The sequence below is a fragment of the Papio anubis genome, chromosome 11 (genome assembly GCF_008728515.1).
Source record: "Papio anubis isolate 15944 chromosome 11, Panubis1.0, whole genome shotgun sequence".
Taxonomy (NCBI): Eukaryota; Metazoa; Chordata; class Mammalia; order Primates; family Cercopithecidae; genus Papio; species Papio anubis.
Genome location: NC_044986.1, coordinates 57,535,034 through 57,550,584, shown reverse-complemented (window position 1 = coordinate 57,550,584; position 15,551 = coordinate 57,535,034). Strand labels below are relative to the sequence as shown.

Genomic DNA, 15,551 nt, shown 5'->3' with positions numbered 1-15,551 from the left:
ATTCTACCACAAAAATACATGCACACGTATGTTCATCATAGCCCTATTTGTAATAGCAAAGACGTGGAATCAAGCTAGGCTCCCATCAGTGGTGGACTGGATAAAGAAAATGTGGTACATATATACCATGGACTACTACACAGCCTTAAAATAGAATGAAATCATGTCCTTTGCAGCAACATAGTTGCAACTGGAGGCCATTATCCTAAACAAATTAATGCAGAAACAGAAAACCATGTACTTCATGTTCTCAATTATAAGTGGGACCTAAACATTGACTACACGTGGATGCAAAAGAAGGAAATAATAGACACCAGGGCCTATCTGAGGGTGGAGGATGGGAGGAGGGGGAAGATTAAAAACTACATGTCAGATACTGTGCTCACCATTTGGATGATGAAATAATTTGTATATCAAACCTTGCAACACACAATTTACCCATGTAACAAACCTACAGATGTATCCCAGAAACTAAAATAAAAATTGGAAGGAAAAAAAGTTGCGGTAAGCTAAGATTTAGTATTGAAGAAGTAAATTATTTGTTGTAAATTATTTGTTATAAATTTAATGTATCCTAAGTGCAAAGTGTTTATAAAGTCTACAGTAATGTACAATAATATCCTGGCCCTTACAGTCACTCACCACTCATCGACTCACCTGGAGCAACTTCCCCAGCCTGCAATCTCCATTCATGGTAATTGCCCTATACAGGTGTACTGTGTTTTTTTAATTTTCATACCGTATTTTTGCTACATCTTTTCTATTATTTTTAGATATATTTAGATACACAAATACTTACCATTGTATTACAATTGCCTGCAGTATCCAGTAAAGTAACATACTGTATAGGTTTTAGCCTAGGAGCAATAGGTTATGCCGTATAACCTAAGTGTGTAGTAGGCCAGACCATCGAGATTTGTGTAAGTACATTCTATGATGTTCACACAATGACAAAATCACCAGTGACATATTTCTCAGAATGTATCCTTGTCATTAAATGACACATGACTTTATTATGAACTAAAGTAACATAACCACGGATTACATCAACTTTTAAGATCATAAGATAATAGCACAAAGAAAAGTTTAAAGAAATAAAAATGTGAATGAAATATATTTTTTAAAATTACACATTCTCCAAATTAAAATGAAAAGTATTATGAACTAGGAGCTCTTAACTAAATTTAATTTATATTCAAAAATTTTCACGCACTTTCTCTACTAGCAGCAATGCACAAAAACTTCAGATTATGACTATTCTCAAAGCACATTTTTTTCTGACCTTCAAAAAACCAACAAGTACAAAATATTTAACAGAGCAGAAAAAAAGAGAACCACCAACTCATTTTATGAGACAGTAAAAACCTTGAAGTCAAAGTCAGAGGACATAAAAATGAAACAGTGAAAATTATGAATATATGTATAAAATTTCTAAACAAAACACTAAAAGAAATTAAATAACATAATACACGTTACAATCAAAGAAAGTCTAGCTTAACAAACAAATCAAGAACATTTCAATGTTACAAGAATCTAACAGAAAAATGAGAAAATAACATAAGCAGACAATTCACAGAAGGGAAAACCTGCACACTTTTAAGAGATATTGAGCTCTTTCCCTTCGGCGCGCCACTGAAGATCCTGGTGTCGCCATGGGCCGCCGCCCCGCCCGTTGTTACCGGTATTGTAAGAACAAGCCGTACCCAAAGTCTCGCTTCTGCCAAGGTGTCCCTGATGCCAAGATTCGCATCTTTGACCTGGGGCGGAAGAAGGCAAAAGTGGATGAGTTTCCGCTCTGTGGCCACATGGTGTCAGATGAATATGAGCAGCTGTCCTCTGAAGCCGTGGAGGCTGCCCGAATTTGTGCCAATAAGTACATGGTAAAAAGTTGTGGCAAGGATGGCTTCCATATCCGGGTGCGGCTCCACCCCTTCCACGTCATCCGCATCAACAAGATGTTGTCCTGTGCTGGGGCTGACAGGCTCCAAACGGGCATGCGAGGTGCTTTTGGAAAGCCCCAGGGCACTGTGGCCAGGGTTCACATTGGCCAAGTTATCATGTCCATCCGCACCAAGCTGCAGAACAAGGAGCATGTGATTGAGGCCCTGCGCAGGGCCAAGTTCAAGTTTCCTGGCCGCCAGAAGATCCACATCTCAAAGAAGTGGGGCTTCACCAAGTTTAATGCTGATGAATTTGAAGACATGGTGGCTGAAAAGCGGCTCATCCCAGATGGCTGTGGGGTCAAGTACATCCCCAATCGTGGTCCTCTGGACGAATGGCGGGCCCTGCACTCATGAGGGCTTCCAATATGCTGCCCCCACTTAATACTCACCAATAAATTCTACTTCCTGTCCAAAAAAAAAAAAAAAAAAGAGATATTGAGCTTCACTAGTATTCAGAGAAAAATACAATTAATACCAAAACAAAAGTGAAGAATATTTTTACACACATGGTATTGGTAAAATTTAAGAAATCTGGCAATATCAAATATTGACAAAAAATAGGGAGAAAGTTGTAAAATTGAGATTTTGTACTTTGGTAAGAAAATTGTAAATTTCTAAACTACAAACACATTGTTTAGCAATTGAAAAATATCCAGTCAATTGAAGAAGTTTACACCTAATGATGCTACACTTCTTCCTTCAAGCATATTAGCTAGAGACACATTTGGCAAAAATACACAAAATGATATATACAACATGAGAATTGTAGCACTGTTTATAATATCAATAAAAGTGGATATAACCTTAAAAACTTCCGAAAAGAAAATGGATAAATAAACTGTAGTTTTTATTAATATGAAACAATGAAATAAACAGAAATTTAAATACATGAACTAGAGCTATACCTATCAATATTAACAAATATAAAAATCTAAATATAAGCAACAATGAGTAAAATGATACAGTATAACACATATATATACACACATTTGAAAGCCCAAGGAGCAATACCATATATTATTTGTAGATTCATGTATATATAGTAATAGTCTACAAATAGTCACAGAGAAAACTGCTGCTGATAATGACAGGAAAACAATTTGGATCAATATGCCCACAGAGAAAATCTGTGTGTATATGTGTATGAATGTACATATTATGGATAAGACAGTCAAGAAGCTATAGGTAAAAAGAAATCAAAAGGAAAAGTAGACTTTATTTATATATTTGGAATTAGTGACGACAATAATGAAAAGGCTACATGTCAAAACTTGTTAACTGCATCTAAAGTTATGTTAGAGGGACTTTTTAGCATTAAATACGTATATCAGAAAGAATATACATATTCTTCTAGCTCAAATTCTCACTCAAGAAATTAGAGAAAAAGCAGATTAAATCTATAGAAAGTATGAGAAAAGAAATAATAAAGACAAAAGCAGAAACTTTAAGGAGACTAGAAAAACGAAAAATACTTTTGAACTCATTATCTGAGGCCAGAATTACTGTATTTAAAAAAGAAAACTGTCTAGGACATCAAAAGAGAGAAAATTACAGGCTAATTTACTTATGAAGATAAATGCAAAATGCTAAGCAAAATATCATCAATGGAAATCAAGCAACCTATACAAGGGGTAACACATCACAAGGAAACTGAATTATTCAAGGAAAGCAAGGTTGTTTAACAACATAAAACTTTGAAAATGAAGTCACCACATGTATAGAATAAGATGATTTGTGATCATTTCAGTAGATGGAGAAAAATTATTTGATAAACATTTATTTTCTGGGATAGGCTGGACATGGGATAGGCTGGATAAGGCTTCTAATGAATGATTTACATAACTCAATCCCCATAACCAATGGAAATGATTCCTTACATGGTAAAAGGGCATTTTAGATGTAATTAATTTGAGGATCTTGAGGTGGGCATATTCTGCATGATTATCCTGATCAGGCCAATGTAATCACTAAGGTCCTTATTAGAAGGAGGCAGGAGGGGCAGTGTCAGAGAAGATGTGACCACAAAAGCAGAGCCTGGAGTGATGGCCATGAGCCAAGGAATGTGGACAGCCTCTAGAACCTGGAAAGGCAAGGAGACATATGCTCCTTTAGAATCTCCAAAAGGAAGGCAGCCTTGCTGATACATTTTGGACTTCTGTCCTCCAGAATTGTAAGGTAGTAAGTCTGTACTGAATTTGACTGATTTGTTACAGTAGCAATAGGACACTAATACTTTATCATTTATGATTTTAAAAATCTTAGCAATTAGGAAAAAAAGAAAACTTTTACATCTTAAAAGGCATCTATAAAAACATAGTACAAACATCATCCTTTCTGAAGGTGAAAGGTTGAAAGCTTTTCCTCTGAAATTAGATCCGAAACAAGGGTCTCAATATCACTTTTTAGATTTAATATTGTGTTAGGAATCCTACAAAATCCCAAAATGCAGGAAATATAAATGATAAAAAAAAGATTGGAAGAAAGAAAGAAAACCACCATTATTTATAGATGAATTAAAATCCGAAAGAATTTATAATAAACATTATAATGAAAAATTAATTTAGCAAATTAAAAGAAAAGAGGGCTCCTTGAAGATTTGGCTAATTCCATGTTTATTAAAGTTAAAAAATGAGCTTGTAACATCTTATAAGGCCAAAAATAAAGAAGTCCTCAAAAATAAAGAGGACTTGTCAAAATTACACAAAGCCAACTTAAAGAGGCTTCCAACTGGCCATACTCGAGGCAAATTTAACTTGAAAATGAAAAGCGACAGTCATTACCATTGAATAAAATAAGAAACCATAAGTTCATACAAATATTAAGTAAATAAAGAAATAAAGGTGAAGAAAAAGCTCATCTTTATATTACAATAATTGAAAATGTGTTCAGATAGGAATCATAAATGAATGTTTAAACCGTTGAGTGCATATGTGAAGAAGAACAAGACATTTACTTAGACTTCAAGTATCTCTCAGCTTACTTATTAATTAAAAAAAGAAATGAATGGTAAAGAGAAATAAATGGTAGCTGTAAGGTGAAAAGATCTGGTGGGTACCACCTTAATTGAGTGATCAAAGTTAAAACCGCTAGAAGGAGACAAACCTACTTTATGTGCCTTCCGATGTATGCACTAGGGAGGAGAGGATAGACAGATATAGAGATACAAATACTATGTACATATATCTATGTGTATATGTGTGTGTGAGAGAGAGAGAGAGAGATGTATATGGAAAATTTAGAAAAACTGAAGAACCAAATAAATGGAGAAATATTAATATGTGCCTTATTCAAAAATTAGAATACTAATATTGTAAAAATGTAGATTATCCTCAAGTATACTTATTGGTTCCAAACAAAAGAATTCCAATTTTTATTGTGGAAATTGATAGCGATCGCCTAAAATACATATAAAAGTGCACATGCCAAAAATAGTCCAAACACTCTTGAATATGAAGCAAAAATGTGAGGGAAGTTACTCCATCAGGGATAAAGGCTTACTATAAAGCACTAATAGTTAGTTAAATAGTATGATATTAACATTAAGATGGACAAATGCTTCACCATAAAGAATGCAAACCATCTCATCTATGATTTATGATAAACATTCACTGAAGAGCACTATGTAAAAACATGCCCTTTTCAATAAATAAACATCACTGAGTCAATTGAATATCTACATGGAGAAGAAACAAAACCATCCCTACCACACACCATATACAACAATGGGTTCCAAGTAGATTGAATATCTTAACATGAAAGAAAAGGCAATAAATATTTGAGAAGAAAAAATGGGATAATATCTTTAAGACTTTGGGGTGGGGAAGTATTTCTCAAAATAAAAAAGAAAGCCATATCCATAAAGAAAAATATTATAAACATACACATGAAAAATAAGAATCTCTGTCAAATAAAAATTATATAAGTGAAAGGCAAGTAAGGGAATATATCTCTAACACATATAATTTGACAAGGGGCTCATGTGCATAATATATAAAGAATTCCTAAAAATCAGTCAGAGAAAAAAAACAGACAACTCAGTAGAATACTGGGCAAGAGACTTAACTAGTACCTCAGCAGAATGGGCCAATAAACATAAAAGTGTGCCACCTCATTAGTCACCAGAGAAATGCAAATAAAAATCACAATAACACTTTATAATAATCAAAATGGCTAACATTTAAAAACTGACCATGCCAAGTATTGGCAAAAATGCAGAGCAACACCACCCTTTATACACTGCTGGTAAGAATGTAATTGTTAAAATCATTTTGGAAATTGTTTGGCATTATCCGCAAATTCCCCAATTTCCTTCTTAGATACGCATCTAACAAAAGCTTTGTGCGGAAGAATGCTCGCTCATAACAGGATTATTAATATTTGGAAACTGAGCACCATGAAAATGCCATCAGCAACATAGTGGTTAGAGAAATTATGATACATTGATACAATTGAATACCATATGTAATGAAAATGAACAACTACATCCACATGCAACAAAACAAATCTCGCAAACATCATTTTAAGCAAAAGAAATCTGCTACAAAGAGACAAAGAGTTTGATTCCAAACATATAGTTTAAAAACAGGTATAACTTATCTACAGTGGTAAAAATAATAGAATATTGGTTATTTTTGAGGAGAATGGTGGAGGATGGCAGTTATTAAGAAGCACAAGTTTGGAGGTACTCCTTGAGTGTTAGTAATGTTTTACTTTCTAACTGGAATAGTGTTTGCATAAGCCTCTTCACTTTGTGAAAATTAGTAAGCTGTATGCCTAACATTTATGCATATATATTAAAAATTCAACTAACAAGTAAAAGTTTACAAATGCCTAGGCCGGCTAGGCACAGTGGCTCACACCTGTAATCCCAGCACTTTGGGAGACCGAGGCAGGTAGATCACCTGAGGTCAAAGGAGTTCTAGACCAGCCTGGACAACATGGAGAAACCTCGTCTCTTCTAAAAATACAAAATCTAGCCGGGCATGATGGTGGGAGCCTGTAATCCCAGCTACTCGGGAGGCTGAGGCGGGAGAATCGCTTGAGCTGTGGAGGCGAAGGTTGCAGTGAGCCGAGATCACATCACTGCACTCCCGCCAGGGCAACCAAGTGAGAATCCATCTTAAATAAATAAATAAATAAATATTAAGCATATGATAATTTTGATCCAATGAATTTATTTAAAATATTCTTTTAATTATCTTTGTATGCATGAAGAGACTTACATGACATAGGAATTGAAGGGCATATGTCCATGAGTTCCTTGTCCAGTCACAAATGATTGTTATGTTGTTCTTTACAGAAAACATAAAATGTTGGTGATGCCTGCTAGGATGAGAAGCTTTATGAGCTCCTTATCAAACTCGCAAACTCTTCTGCATGGAGAAATTTTGTGGAAGGAAAAATTGGTTTTCTGACCCTCTTTTCTGAATAGCTTGTATAGAGATTGATACCGTGTTTGCAGTTTTATTACATTTGAGTTAATTTATCTTATTTTATTATTAATATTTTATTACATTTATCACATTGACTTTTTGCCATTAAGTTATAATTGATACACCCTCTGGTTTCTGCTGTTTCGCCTTTATTCTTTGCATCTGCATACACACAGACGCACATACACACACATCTTTCAAATAACTATGGATGATTTGTAAACTACTTCTCATCTCGTTTTCCATTTCAGTCTTATTAAAATTTCCAAAGTCTACTCCAGAGTTCAAGTTTCTCAAAGATCAATCCAGACTTCACTTACCATTGGGTTTTGTTGATTCATCCCTCAAGGAGCTAATTTAAATTTATCCCCACTAGGTAATAGGGTAAGTCACTACTCTGTGTCAATATTTGCTTTAAGTTCTTTTCCACTTGATGGAGTTCATGAGGTGTTTAAAGCATTTTCTTGGCTCTTCAAGAGTAGGTTATGTATGTATATGAAAGTAAAAAGGAAATGAGTGTAAACTTTTCCAAAAGGCCTTTCTGAAATGAATGATCATTTTATTATTTTCTTAGATAAAATTAACTCAGTAACTTGAAAGAAATACAACACTCATATTTAATGCAAAGTATTAAGATGAGAAAATGAAATATATCTGTATTTATAATTCATCATAACATTTTATATTCAATTTTCACCTTACCAAAATGCATCTATCACTGTATTTTAGAAAAATAGAGGAATTCTTAATACTTTGTGCATAAAAGTCATTAGTGGGTGTATGGGGTGGGATTCCCTTCGGTAGTAGTTTTATTTCAACACAAGTTATATCTTCAATTCTTTGACACAGGCAAAAATTCAAAAGAAAAAGTTTCAGTGTTTCAGTATGTTCTCTTAATATATAAAATATAAAAACATAACTCCCTAGACTTAGAAACATAGCTACAATAGCAACCTCCCACCTATGAGCCTATTAACTTTAGGTTCTGACTGTAGGATGACAGGAGTTGGCCAGTGAAAGAATAACATTTCTGAGAGTTCATTTTACTTTAGAGTCACTTTTGCATGAAATGGTAGCATCCCTCCTGGGGACTGGCCTCAATGCATCTTTCTGTAAATTACTTACCATATATCAGTCTTGATTCAATAGACTATAAAGTATAGGTGCTTTTTATTGGCAAGAACTTAGGACATTTTTACAATGAAAAATAATGCTCTCCAGCAGGAAAACTTAAAAGAATTAAGAGTTATGGGACTATAGGAAGAAACTGACCACTTCTTCCCTTTTACAACCATTCCCTTATCTTCTCTTCCAGAACTGTCATGTGTGGCCTTCCGATTCTTCTGCTGAAGAAAGGAAGACTAAAGTTATAAAAATAATTTCAACTCAAACTTATTTTACTCAACTCACATAATTAATTCAACAATATCTCAAGGTTTCTTTTCCCTTAAACCATTTTTCCCCTAATTGCCTGATTTTCTAATAGGAATTGGAATCTTCCTTTCGAGCCCACTCAGAGCCTGATTTCATTGTGTCATAATACTGGAGACTAGAGAACTGGACTGCATATTAAACTTACTTTACTTTAAGCCTTCTTGAATTAGTTTCTATTGGATATTAGATTCTTTTAGTAGCTAAGAAACCGTGAAGATTGTGGTGCAAGATGCTTTGATGTAATCAAGAGGGACGTGCCTCTATCATTAACCATTATAAATTGTTTCTTTCTGAAATAAAATTGCATATTTGTAGCATAATCCTGTTTTTTAATTTTTATTACTTTGTTTGGTTTAAATGTTTTTTTACAGGGTTCACAATTATAAGTGGGCTTACCCGTTAAGGAAACTGGCATAAGTCCAGGTTCACATACATAGGAAAAATCCAGAGAGAGGTTCAACAAAGAGCCCTTTAGTACAAATGATCTCTGAAGGAGGTATAAATATAAATTCACTTTGGTAGTGTGGTTCCCAGAGGAAAATCTTCACTATTGGAAAAAGATCATCATGGAAGAGTCAAACTGCTAACCAAAGTAGGTTGCCTGATTATATTTTCCTTTTCTTCTCTCTCCCTTGCCATGGAAGGAAAAAGAGCAAGTAGAAACCAATTTAGAAATAAATAAGGCTGAACACCTAAATTTGAGAAAGAAGTGAAGAAAGTTAGAATCCCCAGAACCAGATAAAGAGACAAAAAGTTAAGGGAAGTAGAATTACTACATATCTTTATTTTAGTAAGTTAAATGCAGGCAATAAATGGCCTGGAGCTGTGAATAAAATGTGTGTCTATTAAGAAGAAAACACTAAATCTTCATTCATAAATAAAAAACAGGGCTGAATTTAGTAAAAAGGCACTAATGATGGAAAAATCTTTAGCTAATCCGGTCACCTTATTAGAAGAGAGAATTGAGGATCAGAGAAATTAAATGCTGTGTTCAAGCTTAGGCAGCTTGTTAATAATGGGACTAGAACTATAATTGACATTTGAAATTTCCACTCTCACCCACAATACCCAAAAGGCTGCGTGTCTTTAAACTTTTGCTAATTTGCATTCATTCCACAGTTATGTCTTAAGCGTTTTCTCTGTACCAGGAATCTTGTTTAATTCTGTGGATACAAGATACAGAGATATTGTATAGGAGCTACAGTCTTTACACTTAATGGAACTTAAAGATTTTGAGGAAAGTCAACATTAAACCATTATTTACTAAATGGATTACAACCGTAACGAGTGCTACAAAGATGCAGAGACTGATATAAAAAACTTTTGCAAGTACCAGCTATTTATCTAGGGTGTCAAGCTCTACTGCTCTGCTGTAGTTTCGGTCACTATGGTAGTTAAAACACATTTCTCTCCCTCTCTCTCCCTCTTCATTATACCTCTACTCTCTCGAACTTTTGACATTGCTAACAGTTTTTTCCTCTGTGTACCTCCCTGCTCTCTTGACTACACCTTTACTTGGTTGATGATTTACCTCCCAGTCAACGTAGTGCAAGGGGTTTTGGGATACAGGCCAGGTTATAGAGTGATTGTAGGATGGGTTTGTAGCTTCATACCTTGAAGAAGACAGGAGCTAAAACACAGTTTTTGGGGCTGAAACCTCAGTGGTGTCAAATGGATGGCTGTAGTAGAAGTTTACCTATAGCACAATGAAAGGTGTCATCATTATTCTGTGGGTAAACTTGGAGAACATGAGCATGGGACACGTGGACCCAGTTGAAATTTTCCCAGACATATTTGTATTTCCAGATGCTTAAAAATGCATGCAATTTTTCTTACCGTACAAGAATGCCTAAACAAACTGAATGTAAATTAAGCAATTAATTAAGGCACATGATTTGCATTACATAGACTGCTATTATATATGAAAAGAAGATAATTTCATATTTAAAATATTAAACTTACATGTTTCTTTTCTCCCTAAATCATAATGTCCTGCAGCCCTCTGCCATTATAACTCCAAGAAAGGACAAAATTAATGCTCTGGGAAAGACACTGTCAAGATAACTGAAAGATGAACCACAGACCAGGGGAAAACATTTGTAAAAGATGTATATGATAAAAGACTTTTATCTAAAATATGTCTTTTTTTTAAAAAAAAAAAAAGCCTCTTAAAACTCAACAGTTAGAAAGCAAACAACCCAATTTAAAACAATGGGCCAAAGACCTTAACAGTGACCTCACCAAAAAAGATATATGGATGGCAAATAAGCAAATGAGAAGATGCCCCATATCAATGTCAACAGAGAAAGGCAACAATGAAATAATCCTATGCACCTTTTAGAATGGCTAAAATCCAGAACACTGACAACACCAAATGCTGGAAAGAATGTGGAGCGAAAAGAATTCTCATCCGTTGCTGGTGGGAATGCAAAATGATATAGCCAGTCTGGAAAACAGTTTAGTAGTTTGTTAGAAACTAAATATAGTCTTACCATGTAATTCAGCAATTGCACTCCATGATATTCACCCAAAGGAGTAGAAAACTTATGTCTACAGAAAAATCTGCACACAGATGTTTATAGCAGCTTTATTCATAATTGTCAAAACTTGGAAGTACCCAAGATGTCCTTCAAGAGGTGAATCAATAAATAAACTGTGGTATATCCAGAGAGTGGAATATTAGTCAGCACTAAAAATAAATGAGCTATCAAGCTGTGAAGAGACATGGTGGAAACTTAAATACTTTTTACTAAGTGAAAGAAGCCAATAAGCAAAAGAAGCCAACCTGAAAAGACTACATACTGTGTGGTTCCAACTATATGACATTCTAGAAAGGCAAAACTATGGAAATAGTAAAAATCAGTGGTTGCCCAAGGTTAAGGAGAGAAATAGATGAAGAGGTGAGCACAGAGGATGCTTAGGGCAGTGGAGGTATTTTATATGATTCTGTAATGATTGATAAATGCAATTGTATGTTTATTCAAGTCCATAGAATGTGCCACACCAAGAATGAACCTTAGTGTAAACTATGGACTTTGGGTGATAATGGTGTGTCAGTGTAAGTTTCTCAGTTGTATGTAACAAGAGTACCACTCTGGTGGGGGATGTTGAGAATGTTGGAGGCTATGCATGTGTGGGGGAGGGATATATAGGAAATCGGTAACTTCCACTCAATTTTCTTGTGAACCTAACGCTGTTCTAAAAAAGCAAAGTCTTAAAAAAAAGAAACAAGGGCAGATAATACTTACGAAAGAATGTAGTGGAAGTCCTTGCCAGCCAGGAAGTGAAAGTGCTTCCAGTTACGGAAAGAAAAAAAGACATGGAGAATGAATATTAGAGAGAAATGTCCCGTCCTCTTTAGAGTTGAAGCAATCTACTTGGTGGAAAGAATAGAAACACCCAGATAGGTTATGTGTGTGTGTATTTGTGTGTGCACGTGTGTGTGTGTGTGTGTGTGTGGCGGGGTGAGGGGAAGGTTTGAGGGGGTGATGGGAGACGTGTAATGAGACAAGAAAAAATACCTGCTAGAATACTCAGAGAAGTGGAGAGAGGGTGTGAGAACATCTAGACAGATGTTTCACTTTCCCAGCACATCCGATGAGGCTCAGGAGTAGCAAAAAAAAGCATAGAAGGAACAAGGTGAGGCTTGAGCCTCAGAGACTTCTGCTGGTTTTATATCTTGTCTACATGTGGTACACAAGAGATTTAGAAATATCTAAGTGTCTCTCTTCATCTGGAACAGTGGTCCCCAACCTTTTTGGCACCAGGGACTGATTTTCTGGAAGACAATTTTTCCATGCACCAGGGCCAGGTCAGGGGGTGGGGCAGCGATGGTTTCAGAATGATTCAAGCACATTACATTTACTGTGAACTTTATTTCTGTTATTATTACTTTGTAATATGTAATGAAATAGAGTTACAACTCACCATAATCTAGAATCGGTGGGAGCCCTGAGCTTGTGTTTCTGCAGCTAGATGATCCCATCTGTGGATGATGCGAGACAGTAACAGATCATCAGGCATTAGATTCTCAAAAGCAGTGCACAACCTAGATCCCTCACATGACAGTTCACAATAAGGTTCGTGCTCCTATGAGAATCTAGTGCTCTGCTTATCTGACAGGAGGTGGAGCTCAGGCAGTAATGCGAATGATGGGGAACAGCTGTAAATACAGGTGAAGTTTGCTTGCTCTCCCGCTGCTCACCTCCTGCTGTGTGGCCTGGTACCTAACAGGCCACGGACTGGTACCCATCTGTGGCCTGGGAGTTGGGGACCCCTTTTCTAGAAGGCTGAGTTTCAAGCCTAACAGAAGGCTGAGTTTCAAGCTTACAGGCCTGTTGAAGAGCTTCTGTAAAGAGAAACTAAGTGTCCCCAGAGTGAAAACTGTGGGTTGGACACCATTAATTAGAGGTGAGATGAAGGAAATGGCAGAGAATGAGATGATCTGCATGCCAACAAGAATAGAAGTAGGTAAAGAATTACTACATGACTTAGCAATTCTACTCCTAGGAATAGACCCAAAAGAATTGAAAACAACTTTTCAAACAGACACTTGTACACAATTATTGATAACAGCTTTATTTGCGATAGTCCAAGAGTAGAAACAAGCCAGCTTTTCATCAAGAGATGAATGGATAAACAAAATATAATATATCTATGCCCTGGAATATTATTCAGCCAAAAAAGAAATGAAGCATGGATGTATGCCACAACATGGATGGCTCTTGAAGACCATATAAGTTATATATGCCACACACACACACAAACACATATAATATGGTTAATTTATATGAAATATCTAGAATAAAAAAATTCATAGAGACCTAAAAATATATTGGTAGTTGTCAGGGGCTGCAGAGAGGGGGGAATGGGTGATGAATGCCAGGAAGTGACATTTGGACCGATGAAAAGGTTATGGAAATAGAGAGTGGTGATGATCACACAACATTGTGAACGCACTTAATGTTACTTAACACAGCAAATGTACTTAATGTTACTTATTTGTACACTTTAAAATAGTTAAAATAGTTAAAATGGTAAATTTTATTATGTGTACATTTTACAATAATAATAATAGAAGTAGGGCTTTGTCAGCAGGGAGTGTTGGCTGACTACCCAGTTAGTTAGTGACGGCTAACTGCTCAACAAGCTTTATACGTGCCTAAGAAACATAATATGAATTTCACTAAGTGAGTACTTCATTGTTGAGCACCAAAGCTGGACACCTGGGTGGGTCAATGGAGGCCCAGAAATGAGCATGAAGAGCCTTAGTCCCAACTACCCACCATCAGGATAAAAAATATCCTTGAAACCAGAAACTGCCTTGTGAGCAGGAGGAAAGAAGCAGATGTGGTAGGGATTGAACTTCCAATTCCCTTCATAATATCTAAAACAAAACTGTTCAAATCAAAAGACAGGATTTTCAACTCAAAGGGCCTCAGACTGTAATTGGTAAGTTTTGAAGCATTTTTTTTTTCTGCAGCTGGAAGGGATGTCTCAGAGTAAAATGAAAACAGTAACAGAAAATAAAAAGACCACTTTTGTGCATATTTTATTAGAGTATATGTGTTTCAGGTTTTAATGAGATAAAAATCAGGAGCAACAAGTGTACAGTGTAGTTTCGTTAATAACCCATCTCTTTTGTTTGAGTAACTTTTTGCATTGTTTATCTTAACAGCATTGAGGAAAGTGACAGAAATGTTAAGAAGTGCTGTTTCAGGGATAGTGCTTATGGTGACAGAAGATGTTGCTCTCAAGCAGAAGTCCAAATGAAGTCAATATTCCCTGATGTTTAGGTATTACAGCACTACACTTTATAAAAACAACCATTATAGAGAAATTCCTACAGGGTAAAGACTTGTGTTATAGAAAGACTGAAATTCTTGAGCATTTAACCAATACTCACCCATTTAAACAACTGTTTTATCATGAACTTTTTTGATAATGTGAGACTTCCAGTTGCACACTTATTACATCATAACACAGAGGTCTCTCACACAGTTTTCAAAATATTTTAAAGGATTTCTCTTTTTAAAAATTTGGATATTTTACATGCATGTATACAGATTTCATGTTTTTCTTGAGAATTTTGCAGAGATTACTATCAGGCTTGAGTTCCCACATGGCAACAATCAGAACAATCAGGATTTGACACAATCCCCAATCCTCCTTATTGTCTCTCCAATGCCACTTTCACTTCGCTCATTTTAGACAGTTTGATCCCTATGGGCATTGGAGTTCACACTCTGCTGTAGTCAAATGTATGTGATTTTAGCCAATGAAGATGATTACACTGGTGAATCATATGATTTGGCTCAAGTGTCAAAATCCCAAACATTTTTCTGTCACTGGATGGCAAACTCCACAGACTGGGTCACAGAGTGATTGCAGGGTGGGCTTGTAGCTTCAGATCTTGAACAAGAAGCTAAGAAGGACTGAGGTCATAGGATGTGTACCGCCACCCTTAAAACAGAATATTTTACTAACCAAGACAGGATTATGTAAATTAGATTGTGTGTCAGTCCATTCTCACACTGCTAATAAAGACATTCCCAAGGTTGGGTAATATATTAAAAAAAAAAGAGGTTTAATTGACTCACAGTTTCATATGGCTGGACAAGCCTCAGGAAACTTACAATCATGGTGGAAGGAGAAGCAAACATGTCTTTCAAGGTGGCAGGAGAGAGAATAAGAGCCAAGCAAAGGGGAAATCCCCTTATAAAACCATCAGATCTCATGAGAA

General features: G+C 35.7%; 1 protein-coding gene across 1 annotated transcript; it reads left to right on the top strand.

The window, feature by feature from the left end:
• Positions 1-1,582: 1,582 nt before the first annotated feature.
• On the top strand, positions 1,583-2,372 carry LOC110744050 (60S ribosomal protein L10-like). Its single transcript, XM_031652211.1, has one exon. It carries the CDS (start codon positions 1,653-1,655, stop codon positions 2,295-2,297), a length of 645 nt encoding a protein of 214 aa, XP_031508071.1. The 5' UTR covers positions 1,583-1,652; the 3' UTR covers positions 2,298-2,372.
• The last annotated feature ends 13,179 nt before the right edge of the window (positions 2,373-15,551 follow it).